General features: G+C 35.6%; 1 protein-coding gene across 1 annotated transcript in view; it reads left to right on the forward strand.

Annotated features, from left to right (window-relative positions):
• Positions 1-14,512, forward strand: part of ATP9B (ATPase, class II, type 9B) — a 151,650-nt gene that overhangs the window by 50,614 nt on the left and 86,524 nt on the right. Inside the window, exons 7-8 of the mRNA XM_010008700.1 lie at positions 2,613-2,707; positions 10,480-10,560. Of these exons, the coding sequence (XP_010007002.1) occupies positions 2,613-2,707; positions 10,480-10,560 (176 nt within the window). The remainder of the gene's footprint in view (positions 1-2,612; positions 2,708-10,479; positions 10,561-14,512) is intronic.

Genomic DNA, 14,512 nt, shown 5'->3' on the forward strand with positions numbered 1-14,512 from the left:
TCCCCAAGCATAGAAGTTTCTCAGATTTCAACTGAAATGTTTTTTTAAAAATCAGTTTAACTAGGCACTTGGGCAGCACCTTGCGTGGACATACTTTGAAGTGATTTATGCCCATCTTCAACTGATTAGGCTAAATTGATATTCTCTTCTTGTAATTTAGTTGAAATGTACTCACGTATTAGTTTGCACCACTTGCTATAAATAATTAAACTCTTTAAGCGCAGTATAATTTCCTTGAATTCAAATTTAAGGATTGATTTAAATAATTCCAAAATTTTCCCTATAGAGACAGAAATGAGACAGATGTGTTCACAGTGGTAAACTTTGTCTGCTAATCTTGGATTGACAGTGTATTGTTTTGGAGAAATGAGCATCTGAGTGCCCTCACTGTATAAAGTAAAAAGTTTAATTTCGTACTCCTTTATATGTAGCCTTATGAAAATGTTGGGATTTTTTCCTGTAGATAGCTATGCTTTGATTGGTAAATATTTAAAATACTTCATGAATTTGCCTTTATGCAGCACAGAACTTAATTTTCTGTTCTTTTTGTGCTGTAAAATAATTGTCAGGTTCAAGAGTTACTGAATTCAGAGGGAATAGCAGCTCCTGGTATTTGTCTAGAAGTTTTTTTCCTGGCAAGTCATATTCAGGTAGAAATGGAAGAGATTTTTAACACTGACTTAAAGCGTTCTGGGGAAGTATGTAACAATTTTTTTCTACATTGGTTTGTTTGGGTTTTTTATTTTTGTGATTGGAGTGGGAGGGGGCCAATGCTTCTAGGCATTTCAAAACGCAGCTGTTACAAAAGCAATTTTTTCAGAAGACTTTGATTTTTAGAAGTTTTATGTACTGCTGACTCAAATACCTTTCAAAGGTAAAGTACATGTGTCTTCTGCACAATACACAATGGGGTACACTTTTTATAGGTGCGAGGGCTTGGCAGGGGTGCAGAGTTGTTTTTATACATTTTTTTTTAATTACATATTTAAGCACATGTGTTTATAGCTTACTTAAACCAAGTTTTAAGTCAGTATCTCATTGTATAATTAAAATAATCAGTCAAATCTGCAGCAGTATTTGAAGTAGAGAAGAGGATTGTATTGTTTCGGTTTTGCTGTTGTGATCACTATTGAAAGCTGACTTGGCAGAAAGCAGTCCCTTTTTTCTGGATAAAAGGGAAACAGGCTATGAGATAAGTTATTGATGAAATTAACTGCTGAAGTGGAGAGGAAATGCAGCTGGCCAATACATGTCATAGTGTGAGCTCTATTAAATGAATATATGTGCAGTCAACCATTCACAGGAGCCACACTGGTCTTGAACTACATTGATCTATAGTATAATTCTAAATGAAATTGATGGAAGAGAGCAACCATTGACAGGAAGGGTAAAGAGAACCATGAAATGTCTTGTACAGGAAAAGTATGATGGAAAGTAGGCTCATCTCTGCCCAGGATAGAAAGTGAGGTGAAACTATGGTATTTCTAGCTGTTCCTAGGTACCTCACCCATGATTGTAATAATGCATTGCATGTCACTGGACTCTTCAAAAAGTGATTTATAGTCTTTTATTTTTAGAAGAAAATCCATAAAGAATCCTGTCAAGAATTTAAGATCAGCTTTTCAAGAGATTCAGATACAGCTTTGCATTTTGCAGCTCTGTGCGTTGGGTGAAATTTAGTTTGATGAGCTGTTCTGAGAGCTGTTTACATTAATATTTACGTATTTGTTTACTCACTACGCTCTTAATGTAAATATAGCTATTATGTGGAAGTTTGTAAGCTACTTTCAAGACTGTTGTGCAAAAATGCTACCTCCTACTCAGATATAATTTCAGGTGGCTTTTGTCTCAGGCATGTCCTTTCAGACCATTAGCTCATTGAACTGCTTAATTTACAGGCCTTGATGAATAAAACATTGGGTTCTCGTAGATTTTACTTACATCGGGATCCATGTGTCCTATAAAATAATCTGTTTATTTTGTCTTCAGTGGTAGGTGCCCTTTTTTCATATGTTGCCTATTAGAGTCAAAGCTAATAGCACATTGTATTTTTGTCTGTGCAAGAAGACTCAGAAGATAAACTTCTTTGCCAGTGTTCCCTTCAGTTTAATAGCTACCATATCACTTCTAGTGATGTAACTACTTTGTTAGTTCTTATTGGATTGGTTGAAATGTAGAAGGAAATATGGGTATATATTAATATATGTCTATACACATTGTTTAAAATTTACAAATAATTAGGAAAATATTTTTGTTTTACTGCCATAACACACAGTAACAATAGTGTACATAGATGTTAGGCTGCAGCATAATGGAAGTTGTAATTGTTACTTCAGAAATATTTTAGGTTTATTTAGTATAGCAATTGTGAAGAGAATTGCTGAAATTACCACCTTTTAAAAGGTTCATTTTATCAGAAAAAGTGTGCTATTGTGTGGTATCTGGAGCATTTCAGTAAGAAGGTACAAAGACATTTGAAAATATTAGTTATTTTATATGTAGCACATTTATTTAGAAATTGTTGTAAATGGCTTTATTTTCACTGTTCTGAATTTTTTAACACAAACTGAATTTTTGAGATGAAAAATAGTATGTCCTTTTATAACTTCAAGGTTCATGTTTCATTCGAACTGACCAGCTCGATGGAGAAACAGACTGGAAACTGAAGGTTGCCGTCAGTTGCACACAAAGATTGCCAGCTTTGGGGGTAAGCATTTTATCTGTTTTCTTTTAAGGTACCTTCCATGGATGCATATCTATCTCTTGTTACAATTATTGCAAGTAGTGAGAAATACGTTACCAAAGTCCTACTTCTTGCAAAAAATACAAGATAGATATTCCAGGGAATGAGAAGTTGGTTATGCAAATGTTGGGGTTTTTACATCTACAAGAAACTGAGACAGAATTGGATTTTTATAGTTGTTCTCATTCTGGTCCTCACCAAGATCCATACTCCACAGAAGCATATCACAACTGTAGTATTTTCAACCAAGTGTTACACTACAAGTGCAAGTCATCCTTGCATCAGGAGCTGTTGCTTTAATCACTAATTTGAAAGGCTGGGAAATAAAAGTCTTGGAAGGTGAAGTGCTTTCTGTTATCATGGTGCTTTTTGGTCTTTGTGGTGCAATGTACAAGTTCTTACAAGGAGTGCTCTCATAAGTGTTGCTTGAATGTGTGTATTTTTGGAGGGCATATGTGTGTTGTGTCATGGGTAACTTAAAATCATGGAAAGGGACACATGTGTATGTATTTATACATTTAAAATAGATGGGTATCTACAAAAATATGTAGAATATGTAGAATTCTTAAAGAGAAGCTGAATTGTGTTCCTGGTACTGTGGAAGCTTGCTATGATACAGGAGAGTTGGCTTGGTATTAACAGACTTCCTCTGAAAATATGCTCAAGTTACAAGCTTGTGGAAATCTTCCTGTACAGAATTTCTGGTGTTTCAGCAGTAAATCCTCTAGGTGTTTTACTAAAAGCAAATGTACCTAAAGAGAACTGTTTATATGTCTTCTCGACAGAGATTGCCTGCCAGATCTTAGCAGGACTTCTGCAGTTACTCTTCCAGATTTACAGAGTTGCTGCCATAGTGAAATTGGCAAAAGGGAGAGGTTTTTTTTTTCTTGTATTCATAGTATTTTGGCTACTGGTTTCACATATGATGGGAGGAGGAGGAAAAAAGAGCTAGGTTTCAATGTAGAGGATTAGGAAGGAACTGAAGGATGGTCATGCCAGACAGAGATGCCAGGTCAGGCAGGTCAGACAGGATGCTGCAAGAAGAAACTTCAACAAGTTTCTGTAACCTGCAGTTGAATTTAGTATTTGTAATAATATCTCTCTTGTACGTTTTTACAATTTAGTCATGGGCTTGTCTTGTTTTCTCATTAAGAAAAAATAACGCCCACATTTGAAATGGATGCATGCATTTGACTAACATCCAGTCAGTTTTCAATCTTGCTACGTTTGTTGGTTTGGTTTGTTGGCTTTTTTGTTGTAGTTTTTGTTTATTTTGTTGGTTTTTGTTTGTTTTTTTTTATTAAACAGTTATTTCAGATGGTTACAACTGTGTCCAACTTAGCTATTATATTTTGTTTCTCTTTTGTTTTGGACGCATCACTGCACTCAGCAAACAACTTGTGCAGAGCAGTGCCTCTTTGAGTTCTCTTTGCTGGTTGTAATTTCAGTGTTCTGAGCCTGGAAACTTCAGTGTTCTGAGGTTTGGTTTATTGAGACTCATGGCAGTTAATCAAGGAGCTATGTACACTCAACAGGTCTTCCCTGGCCACCAGCAGCAAATGGAAGCCACCAAGCAGTTGATGTACCTGCGCTTTCTCTCATCACTGAGTTACTGGTGGTTCACCACTGTAGCCCAGACTTTGCATTAAGCTGACATGTCATTCTGAAGTAACTGAAACTTGGTATAATATTTCCTGCCAACTACACAAAACTATCTCCCAATTTCCATACTGTGTGGTTGGTCAAACCATTGACACTTGGTTGTTCTTCAGTGAAGTTGTTTTAAATGGCTGCTTTCTGGCTGTCCTTAAAATGTTTGCAGTGGTCATGTCATACATCTGTTTTACTCTTAAGCCCCATCTGCCTATGAATTATTTTGGGGAACTGGTAGCCTAATCCACCCAAATGTAAATGTTTTTAGGGGATCCCCACGTCCTTCACAGAAGTTAATGCAAGTTTACATTGCAGAAGCTTGTTTCCATTCCTCTGGAAAGCACATTAGTGTTTCTTTAATTCCTGTAAAGACACTTCTACCTTTAGTGGGATGGCAATCGTGCAAGGGTATCAGCCATCTAAAGGAGCTCTGTGAATGGACAACTTGAGAAGATTAGCAAGAAGGTGTAAGCAAGCCATGAATTGCAGACTAACCAAAGGTAGCATTATAGATTTTTTTTCTTCTAAGCCTAATTTTGTAGTTCCTAGTAGAGTAATAAGCTGCATCTCTATATTTGATTTCCTTTCCTCTATAACATGTTGGAGGAATCATAAAATTGTAATAATAGACTCATAGAACTCTTTGGGCTTGTAAGGGACCTTAAAGATAATCTAGATTCATGGGTGGGGATACCTCCCACTGGATAGGTTGCTTAGAGCCCCTTCCAACCTACCCTTGAATACTTCCATGAAGAAGGAATCCACAACTTCCCTGGGCAACCAGTGCCAGTGTCTCACCCCTCCCACAGGTAAGAATTTTTTCCTAATGTCCAACCTAAATATACCCCTTCCAGTTTAAATTAATTACCCCTTGTCCTGTCACTACAAGCCCTTGTAAATAGTCCCTCCCCAACTTCCCTGTAGCCCCTTCAGGTACTGCAAAGCTGCTTTAAGGTTTCCCCAAAGCCTTCTTTTCTCCAGGCTGAGCCCTCCTGCCAGAAGGAACTGCTGAGCTCCTCTTTTCATTCTTTTTGCACTACATGATGCATAGCATAGGCAGCGCATCATATGTGCCCCCAAAATAACTGACAGGGTGAAAGAGGCACTTCAGGGAACACCTCTCTCAAAGTTTTGCTTCAGCTTCTTTAAATCAAGCTATTCATGAAAACTTTTGTTGTAAAGGGGTTTGTGTGTGTGTGTTTTATTTGTGGGGGGGTTTTTTTGTTTGTTTGTTTTGGTTTTGTTTTGGTTTTGTTTGAAAACGAACCCGCCCCAGCACCAGCCCTTGCGGGAGCGGCCGGTGCGGGCGCTGTGCGGGGCTTTGGCGGGACGGCACGGTGAAGAAAAGGGGTAGAGCGCGGGACATTCGAGGCCTGCAAAGAGTTTGGTGGAGTGGAAGTGCTGTTAGTCATGTCTGTTGCAGAGGCAGGAAGCTGATGTTTTATTCAGTGCGACTTTTGAACCGGATTAAAGGCTCCTGTTCGTGGGGGTGGCTACAAAAGTGGATTGGGTTTCTAAGGTTTACTCGGTATATGTTTGTGATAAAGCAGTCGGGTAGGGGTGCAAGGTGACATCTCTGAGGCCTGGCGTTTTGCCCTTGCTGTCTCTGGACTGATGTTCTGGGTTTTTGCTGTAGTGGATCAAATAGTTTCAGCTCACTTTCTGTCTTAAGTAGCACTTCATTACATTAGCGTTTTTCCTGGAATAATGGGACTCCCTGCTTGTAAAGCAACACCTGTTTCAGTGTCTTCTGCGTGTGCTTGAAGGGCGTTTTGAAGGCTTGTGCTTACAGTTCATACTTAAATGTTTAAAAAAAAAAAGTGTGTGCAAGCTGAACAGAAAATAGCCTATAAGCAATTTGGTCACGTTTTTGACAATATGCTCTCCATAGTTGTAGCTCGTTTTGATTTCTTTAGTTATCTGATATAAAGGCAGTGAGTATTTTGTGTTGGCATAAGTTGTCAGTTGCGTCAACAGAGCAGCTCTGTAACCTTACCCACTGTGACACACAGAATAAACAAACCTGCAGACCTGCAGAGCTTTCCTTAAAGAACAAATGACACCACCAAGGTGACCAGTACAGATTTTGTTGTCTTTCTAAAGCACTTAATGTGATCAGAGAATTAAAATTTCAACAAGTCATTTAATGATGGCTGAGCAGCAAATATTGTAACACCCAGGTTAGGTTTCTTGCAGTTTCATGGTTATAGGTGAAGGGAGTTGTTCTGGTGATATGCACACTCTAAGGCATTCTTCTCTAGCTTGCGTGATCAACTAAATTTATTAACAGCAATGAGGTCACTGTAATTTTCAATAAATGGTGACTTGCTGATTTATATCAGAAGATCCATACAGCAGTAAACAATACCATTTACATTTAATTAGTTTTATTGAACGAAAGGCAATTTTATTTGTAGTGAACTACATGTTATGATTAAGAATGTATTTTAATGATCTTTAAGTAGGGTGAACAATGTTGCCCTTGACCTAATAGAGGAGATTTTTCTCTGTTATTGATAACTTTACAGTGGTTTTTAAAACTGTGAAAGGCAAAAGAGAAGACTTTTGCTGCTGTACTGTCATAAAGTAATTTCCTGACTTTCAGTCTAGAAGGATGAAATGCATTCTTCTGAATTATTATTTTCAAATACAAGATAAAAAATTATATGCATTTGTTTTTAAATTTCTGTTATTGTATAAAAATATTTTTTATTGCTTCAGAGTCAAGTCTTTCATATAGTTGTTTTAGTCTAGAACTATTACAATCCGCTTATCCAAGTGGGGTTTTTTCCTTTAATAAGAAAATAACTGAGGTCATTTGCCCTCACTGTCTGCTAAAAGCAGTGTAATTTTAGATGCAGAATACTGTTTCCATTGAACATACCAGTAGAACTATTTAGCTTCAATGAATGAACAGTTCAGTGCTTATAGTGTGAAAATAAATCTTTACTGAAGCTGAATTTCACAAAGACCAGGTCTTTCATTAGTTAAATTGTTAATAAAAAGTAGTTGTCTGTCTTTTTAAAAATAGAACTAAATCCTTTGTTTTAAGTTCATTCTCGGTTTCCCTACTTTTATATAGGGGGAAGCAATGACATATCCTAACCAGGTAAATTTTTCTTGCTCAGTGAGCAGAAGTTATATTTTTATGTAGTATTGTGTACAGAACTTGATGTATCCATATTAAATTCACTGTCCTTACCTTTTTTCAAGACATTGAACTGAGGTATATACAGCTTCTACTACTGGGAAGGCAGCACTAGGTGAAGGAACATCTTTGTACTCTTGCAGTAACCTTTATTGTTGAATGCAGTCCATGTGTAATGACTTCTATAACAGTATCTTACTTTGGATTTCTCTTTCTTTCTCTTGTATTATAAAACTTAACTACTATATTTTATTGACCTGAGAATGATACTCATTTGGAGCACAGAGCATTGGGTTACAGAAAAAAGTTCTTACCCCCTTGTTTGTTTTTTACCCTAATAATGAAAAAATATTTCAGAAAGCTATTGAGCATGTGTAATATGCTTGTATGTCTTTTCTTTCTACTCCTCATGAATGAAATGCTAATGAACTACTACCCTGGATTTTTCTCAGAGCACAGTTTTTTCTTATGGTTTTTAGTTCTGGAAAAAACAACAGCAAACCACCCTTGCACTTTTGGACTCCTCTACTCCTTCTAGTTTGTGGCTTTCCAGAGTAGTGCCACAAATGTGTAAGGAAGGTGCAGATCTCAGTTTTTTCGGAAAGATAAGTGAGTTTATTTAAGAGTTGAAATAAAAAGAAAAAAAAGGCAAATGAGAAAGTTGGTGTTAAATTAGAAATACAAAAGGACAACTAAAACATAAAAAGAAAAGACACCAAGGTACATAGAAATTTTACATGTAAAATGTAACAAAACATCACAGTAGAAGAAAAACAGATTAGAAATTAAGGAGATACATTACTGTACAAATGTCAGCTTACTTATAAAATTGGATCTTTCTACTTTCTTTTATTCAAATGTTGCTTCCTACTAAGGCATTCTTTGAAAAGAGAGAAGTTCTTGGTTGACGCATTTCATTAGCAGTTTTTATTGTGTATATGAGTATGTGTGTGGTATTAGTTTTCTGTTGTGCTATCCACCACTGAGAGACTCTTTATTTTTCTTTGCATAATAAAACACATAATAGCCTGGATTAGCTAAATTGTAGGTGATAACAGATTGGAAAGAAGTGAATGATGAAGATATAGGACACCACATGTGTATTAGTTTCATATGAATTGTTTCTCATGAACCTGATGAAAGTAGGTTGGAAGAACAAAGATGAAATGAATTAACTTCATGTGAAAGACTGCAATAAATGGCTAACAGTTTAAGATAAAGATAATTTGTGAGAGTTAATGTTCAAATTCAAGTCGTGTTTTAAAAAGTATATGAAATACAAAGTCCGTGTGTTTTTGCAAGATATGAAGGGAGAGATTTCTTCTGTGCAGAACATAAATAGAAATACAAATTTCTTATTTATAGAGCTACACATTTTTAAACTAAAGTAAAACAAAATATTTTTTAAAACCCATGAATTTTGTTCTGGAAAAGTGAAAAATAATTATATAAAAATCTATAACCATTTTATCAGAGAAGCAAAAGTATACAGATACACTAGATTTTAAGACATTAACACAGATGGACAATTAACCTTTAGTTAACTTTTTAATATTCAAATTATGTAATATTCAAATGTGATTCTTTTTTCTTGCAGTTAAAATTATGAACAAAAAATATCATGCTTAGCTATGTTTGAGCCAAGATGTGGTTATATGTCCATGAAAGAGACTGTAAAAGTAATTCTGCTTTTGAAGATAGTTCGTTCTAGCTATCATGGACAGGAGGTTGTAGCTATGTAGTCTTCTCCCCAGAGGTGGTGTCTGATTAACCTTCTGCAAGACTCATCCAGTAATACAGGATGGAGATAACCCAAATACCTAGGCACTACATCCAGTGAGAAGGTTGATGTTCTTGCAATTCATCAGAGATTATGATTCTTAGATCAACTGGGATTTGGTATGAAGCAATCTGACAAAGTAGAAATTGGATTGTGGGTCCATGCATGAGAGCAGTCTACTTGGGTTGGAATCTCTTAGCTGCTGTTGTTCCTGACTATCTAAAAGTCACCAAAACATTTGCTTTTGTGATGAGAAGAAATTCCTTTGGATCAGATTTTCAACAATTCCTCTGTGGTATTCTTTCTGAGGGAGGTGGATATTTCAGAAAAATTACCTGATTAAGTAATTGTTTCAGTTATTCCATGCTGGACGTCTAGGGACATCTCTTAAGTTCTAACATTCTTCAGATTTTTTTAAGGTTATTTTTAATTCCCCTTTTTATACCATACCACAATCTTTTTCATAGAGCCTGCTACTACAGTATCTAAGCATCTCTTATTCTTAATTTTAGGGTAGGAATATTTATGCTCTGGCTGTGATGAGTACAAGTATCCATGCATGTTAGACACAATTTTATCAGACTAGATTAGAGTACCCCTGACTTCAAGCATGTGAGTAATTCTGTTGATGTACCCAGGTTTTCTTGAAGCTGATGAGATTTTCTCAGGGGTTGACTGGAGGTGTGGTTGATTATTTAAGAGAACTTGCATTGTTTCCTCCTGTATTCAGTTGGCTTTTTCCTTGCTGGGAAAGTATTTTGTTTCATTTTGCATTAAAAAAAAACCAAACCACTTTATTTTTAAAAGATACTACATGGAAAATACATGAAAAGTATTTTAAGATTATAGTGCTATAGATTAAAATGGGGCTGATAAGAGAAAATAAATTAGATAAAATTTGTAACTAATGTTATAAATGTAAAACAATTTGCTCTTTGAACTATCGACACATTCAGACTATCATCCTGGATCTGGTTCCTTTATACCAAGATGTACTGAAAAAACAGCATGTTTCTTAGTTGGATAAAAATGTTATGAAATTACCTTGGGGTCAATTGCTGGGGGTCATAAACTGACATCTTTACCTCTAAAAGCTTCTTCAAAATATGTTACTAAATTTAAGTTTAAAGAATAGTATGTTAATCTCTTTTACAGGATCTCTTTTCAATCAATGCATATGTTTATGCTCAGAAGCCACAGCTGGATATTCACAGTTTTGAGGGAACCTTCACACGGGTAAGTAGTGCGTGTAGATACAGTTTTGCTGCTTCTCCATTTCTCAGCCTAAGTGAAGCCTATGCTTAGTGTCCAAGTTGTATCAGATCTTCCCTTACCTTTTAACCGTATTTTTTTTTTCCATGTTCCTGATACGGCAGCACTTCATGTAAAAGATACCCTGGTAACTATATATTGCAAAAGAATATCTGAAAAATGCAAAATCTAAGAACTGGATCTTTGTTGACATCACTGTAATACGTTTACATGAAACCATTGGTATGGTGTATATATATACATGGTATATATATTGTTATATACCCCATATATATATTGTTATATACATGTTATATACAATATATTGTTGTTATATACTGTGTGTATATATATTGTTTGTCTCCAGGCACTTAATATGTTGTTCATGTATGTCAAAAAAGTGGCAGGTTCAATATTTTTCAGTAGCCTGATACAATGAAACTACTAGTTTATGTGCAGAGAAATGTCTTGTTTAATAGCATTTCTATTGAAGAGAAAGATAGTACTTCCAAAGTTCAGTTATCTCAAAAAGTAAAATAAAACTAAAGGCTACTTATGGTGGGCTTTATGAAATCTTTTATAGAGCTTTAATTATATAAACCCCAGAATATTATAATAACAATGCAATAACTTTTGTGACTTTGTTCTTTTCAAAAGGTGGCCTGCTGAAGTTAACCCCTTAAAACAGGGTGTTTGAATAGGTAATAACATATTTTTAAATCACTTTACAGGTTTCTAGCATTATAGCAGCAGATGCACTGACTGTTTTACTTTAGTCTGACTCTGTCCTTTTGATAGTTAGCTTCTAAAATAATTTGAGAATTAACTACTGTGGAAGTAGAGAGAAGGGATTTTTTACCCAAGTGACTCAAATTGGTAATAGATTTTTTTCAGTAATTGCAATTCCAGTTCACAATTCTAGGTACGCTGATGCATGAGATATTGTAGTTGTTGGCTCTCAAAGACCAATTTATACCAGTTATGTATTTCATGCTGCCTACTAAGTAAATGTCATTTGTCCACACCTTCTAGAGCTGTAAGCAACAATGTTTACTTAAACCTTGTATTGACCAATTGTCCAAATGAAACTTCAAGTAACAGCTATAAAATTCATGTTAATCCTGTCCCAATGGCTAAATGTTTACTTTTCTGAATATAAATTGAACTCCTTGGAGCCTTTTTAGCAACTCTGGTATGTGTAATTGAGACACTGGGAAATGATCACTGGACAGTTGCTCTCTGTTGTGTGTTCTGTTTGTACAAAGAATCAGAGCTGTATGATTCAAGCATCCCTGATATTTGTAAATAACTGGTGTATTTTATGCTTTACCTATGTGCTGTTTTGACTGTCTTAGTAGGAAGGACTGTTAAAACTGAACTTGTCTGTGGATGCATGATTGATGCACAATGGATCACACTGTAAATTTGAGTAGATTTTTTTCTTGTTGGTTCTAAAAGTGTTCCTTCAGCATAGTGAATGTTGTTTCAGGACACCTGTTTACTGATTTATCTTTCTGTTTCTGCTGTGAGCCCTTTCTTCTTAAACTAAATCAGTTTTTGCGTCTACGTTCTATTTTATGTGTAAGTAAAAAAAATTAGTGTGCTTAGTGATGCTAATGCATACATTTTTCCTACTTAAGCATTGATGTTCAAAGAATTCTTGCAAGGGTAGGTTGACAGGGTAATAGCACATTGATTTTTCTTCCCTTTTTTTTTTTCCCCATTATGAAGACAGAGTACTAACAATGTAGAAGACAAACTTAGATAATTTCAAAAAGTGCATGACCATAAAACAAAGCAGAAACTTAGGTACACTTCTTCGGAGTTTTTGTGAGGGAACAACCTGCATAATGACATCAGGAGGAGTTAAAGTTCTGCTGTACTCTACTAATGTCTGCCAGCTCCACATGAAGTAATTTTTTTTGTTGTTGTCCTCCATGGATTTTGTTGCGTTATGTGTAGTCAGTGCGTGAAAGTGTGTGTCCTTGTTTGGGCATGTGGGAAGGATCATGTCTGGTCCTTAAATAATGACATAAATTAATTTCTCTCTCCTCTTCTGGACATCCTACTGAGAAACGCTAGATGAGCTAAATTAGTGTTCTGTGAAAGTGTGTGAGATTTGTTTTATTTATTCTCAGAGCATCATACATGTCTTGGCTTAGCTTATTTTGAAATAATGACACAAAGAACAGGGATTTACACAGACAACTACTGGAGTGTCTTGCCTGTCTGATACTCCTATGTAGGCTTGATAAATTAGGAAGCTATTTCATCAACTCTGAAAAAGCATGTGAAAAAGTGATAATAAAAGGTACCCACACTTAACCCAACCTTACCTGTTGGAACCCAAAGAGTATTGTACTGGCATAAGCAGTATTACTAACCTTTTGCTTACAGCTTCTGTGCAGAATTGTGGAGATTCTCTCTTCTGCTTTTGGCCTTGGCTGGTTTTTGGTTTAATTTGGGTCCTTCTTCCACCATTCCCTTAAGAATATTTTCCTTTAATTTCTCTTGTATTGAAACTCTGTGCTGTCACCTCAGACTCTTAATTTAATTTTGGAATATATCTAAATTATAGTTATTTTTCTTTTGGAAATCTAAATTTTTTAATGTTTTTGTTCCACTAGAAAACTCAGAGAGCTGATTTCTTTGAATTCAGTTCATCTGCTATAACAAAACTTTTGCTTTCTACAGTCTATAAGTATTTGGTATTATTTTTTCCAATATAGCACCTTGTCAGATGTTTAAAAAAGTACCTTGATGCAAAACCTGTTGCATGTAGTTGTTGATACTTTGGAAAAATACATACCAAGATATGAACACTGAAAATTGTGTATTCATTTAGGAGTAGAATCTCTGGCCTGGGGCTAACTATAGATGTTTTAGTGGATAAGTCTTGTGTTTTAATAGAATGTTGAGTCATTTTTTTACTTCATATTTGCTCTTAGATAATTATCTGTTTTAAAACAATGGCTGTGTTCACATCAATCTGGCTTAATTTTATGTTGCCTCTGAAGGGATGTTATGACTTGCAGCTCCTTTTTACTAAACTTACTGTGCTGGCACTAACAGCCCTATGGGCAACCAGACTAGGAAGCTGACATGTACAGAGCCTAACTTGACCCTGCTCAAAATACATATGCTGGTACAAGGAACATAGCAAGAATAATTAACTGTGGCATTAGAGTGAAGAGGGAACTTTTTTCAGTGATGCAACTAAAATAATATTTATTTCTTCCACTTCCCTACAAAAGTTAGTGGGGGTTGTTTTGCTGCATCCTTTAGAGTAGAAATAGGGTTAGAAAAGGTCAAACTGAAGATTCATACAAGGCTTGGATATTTAATCTCAAAGCCCTCTATCATGATCTGAAAATACTACTAATAAATTGTACCTTTGAAGTCTACTTGAAATTTGTCATGTATTACAAATTCAGGACTGACAGAATATATTCAATTTTTATTTCACTGCTCATTTGTTCAATTTTCTCTGCACATGCAAGAGCTACATACTGATTTCCTAGAATAGGAACCGTAGACAATTTAAACCTCTATGACCAGTACTGCACATGACTTCAGAAACTGAGCCTATGAAACTTGAATGCCATACTGAACTGCACTATGCTGGTAATGAACTTGATTCAGAATTTAAAGACCAGTAAACGTGCAGCTGCCAAATGAAATTCTACCCAGCAGACCTGAAGTGGAAACTTTGTAAGCTGGACAAAGAAGCCCTTGTATGTGAAATTTCTACTACTGGAGTGAGCGGTGGATTTAATTTACCCCAAAACATACATTGTTAGCCGTAGTAGCCTCAGAAAATTTGCAGAACCATTTCTCCCTACCGTAGACCCTGTCTTGTTCAGGAAGTCCTTGTTCCTTTCCTGTTTCATCTACTCCTACCATCTCTCTAAAACTAAAAAAAAAAAAAAAAAAAAAA

The sequence above is a fragment of the Chaetura pelagica genome, unplaced genomic scaffold (assembly GCF_000747805.2).
Source record: "Chaetura pelagica isolate M959 unplaced genomic scaffold, ChaPel_1.0 scaffold332, whole genome shotgun sequence".
Lineage (NCBI taxonomy): Eukaryota > Metazoa > Chordata > Aves > Apodiformes > Apodidae > Chaetura > Chaetura pelagica.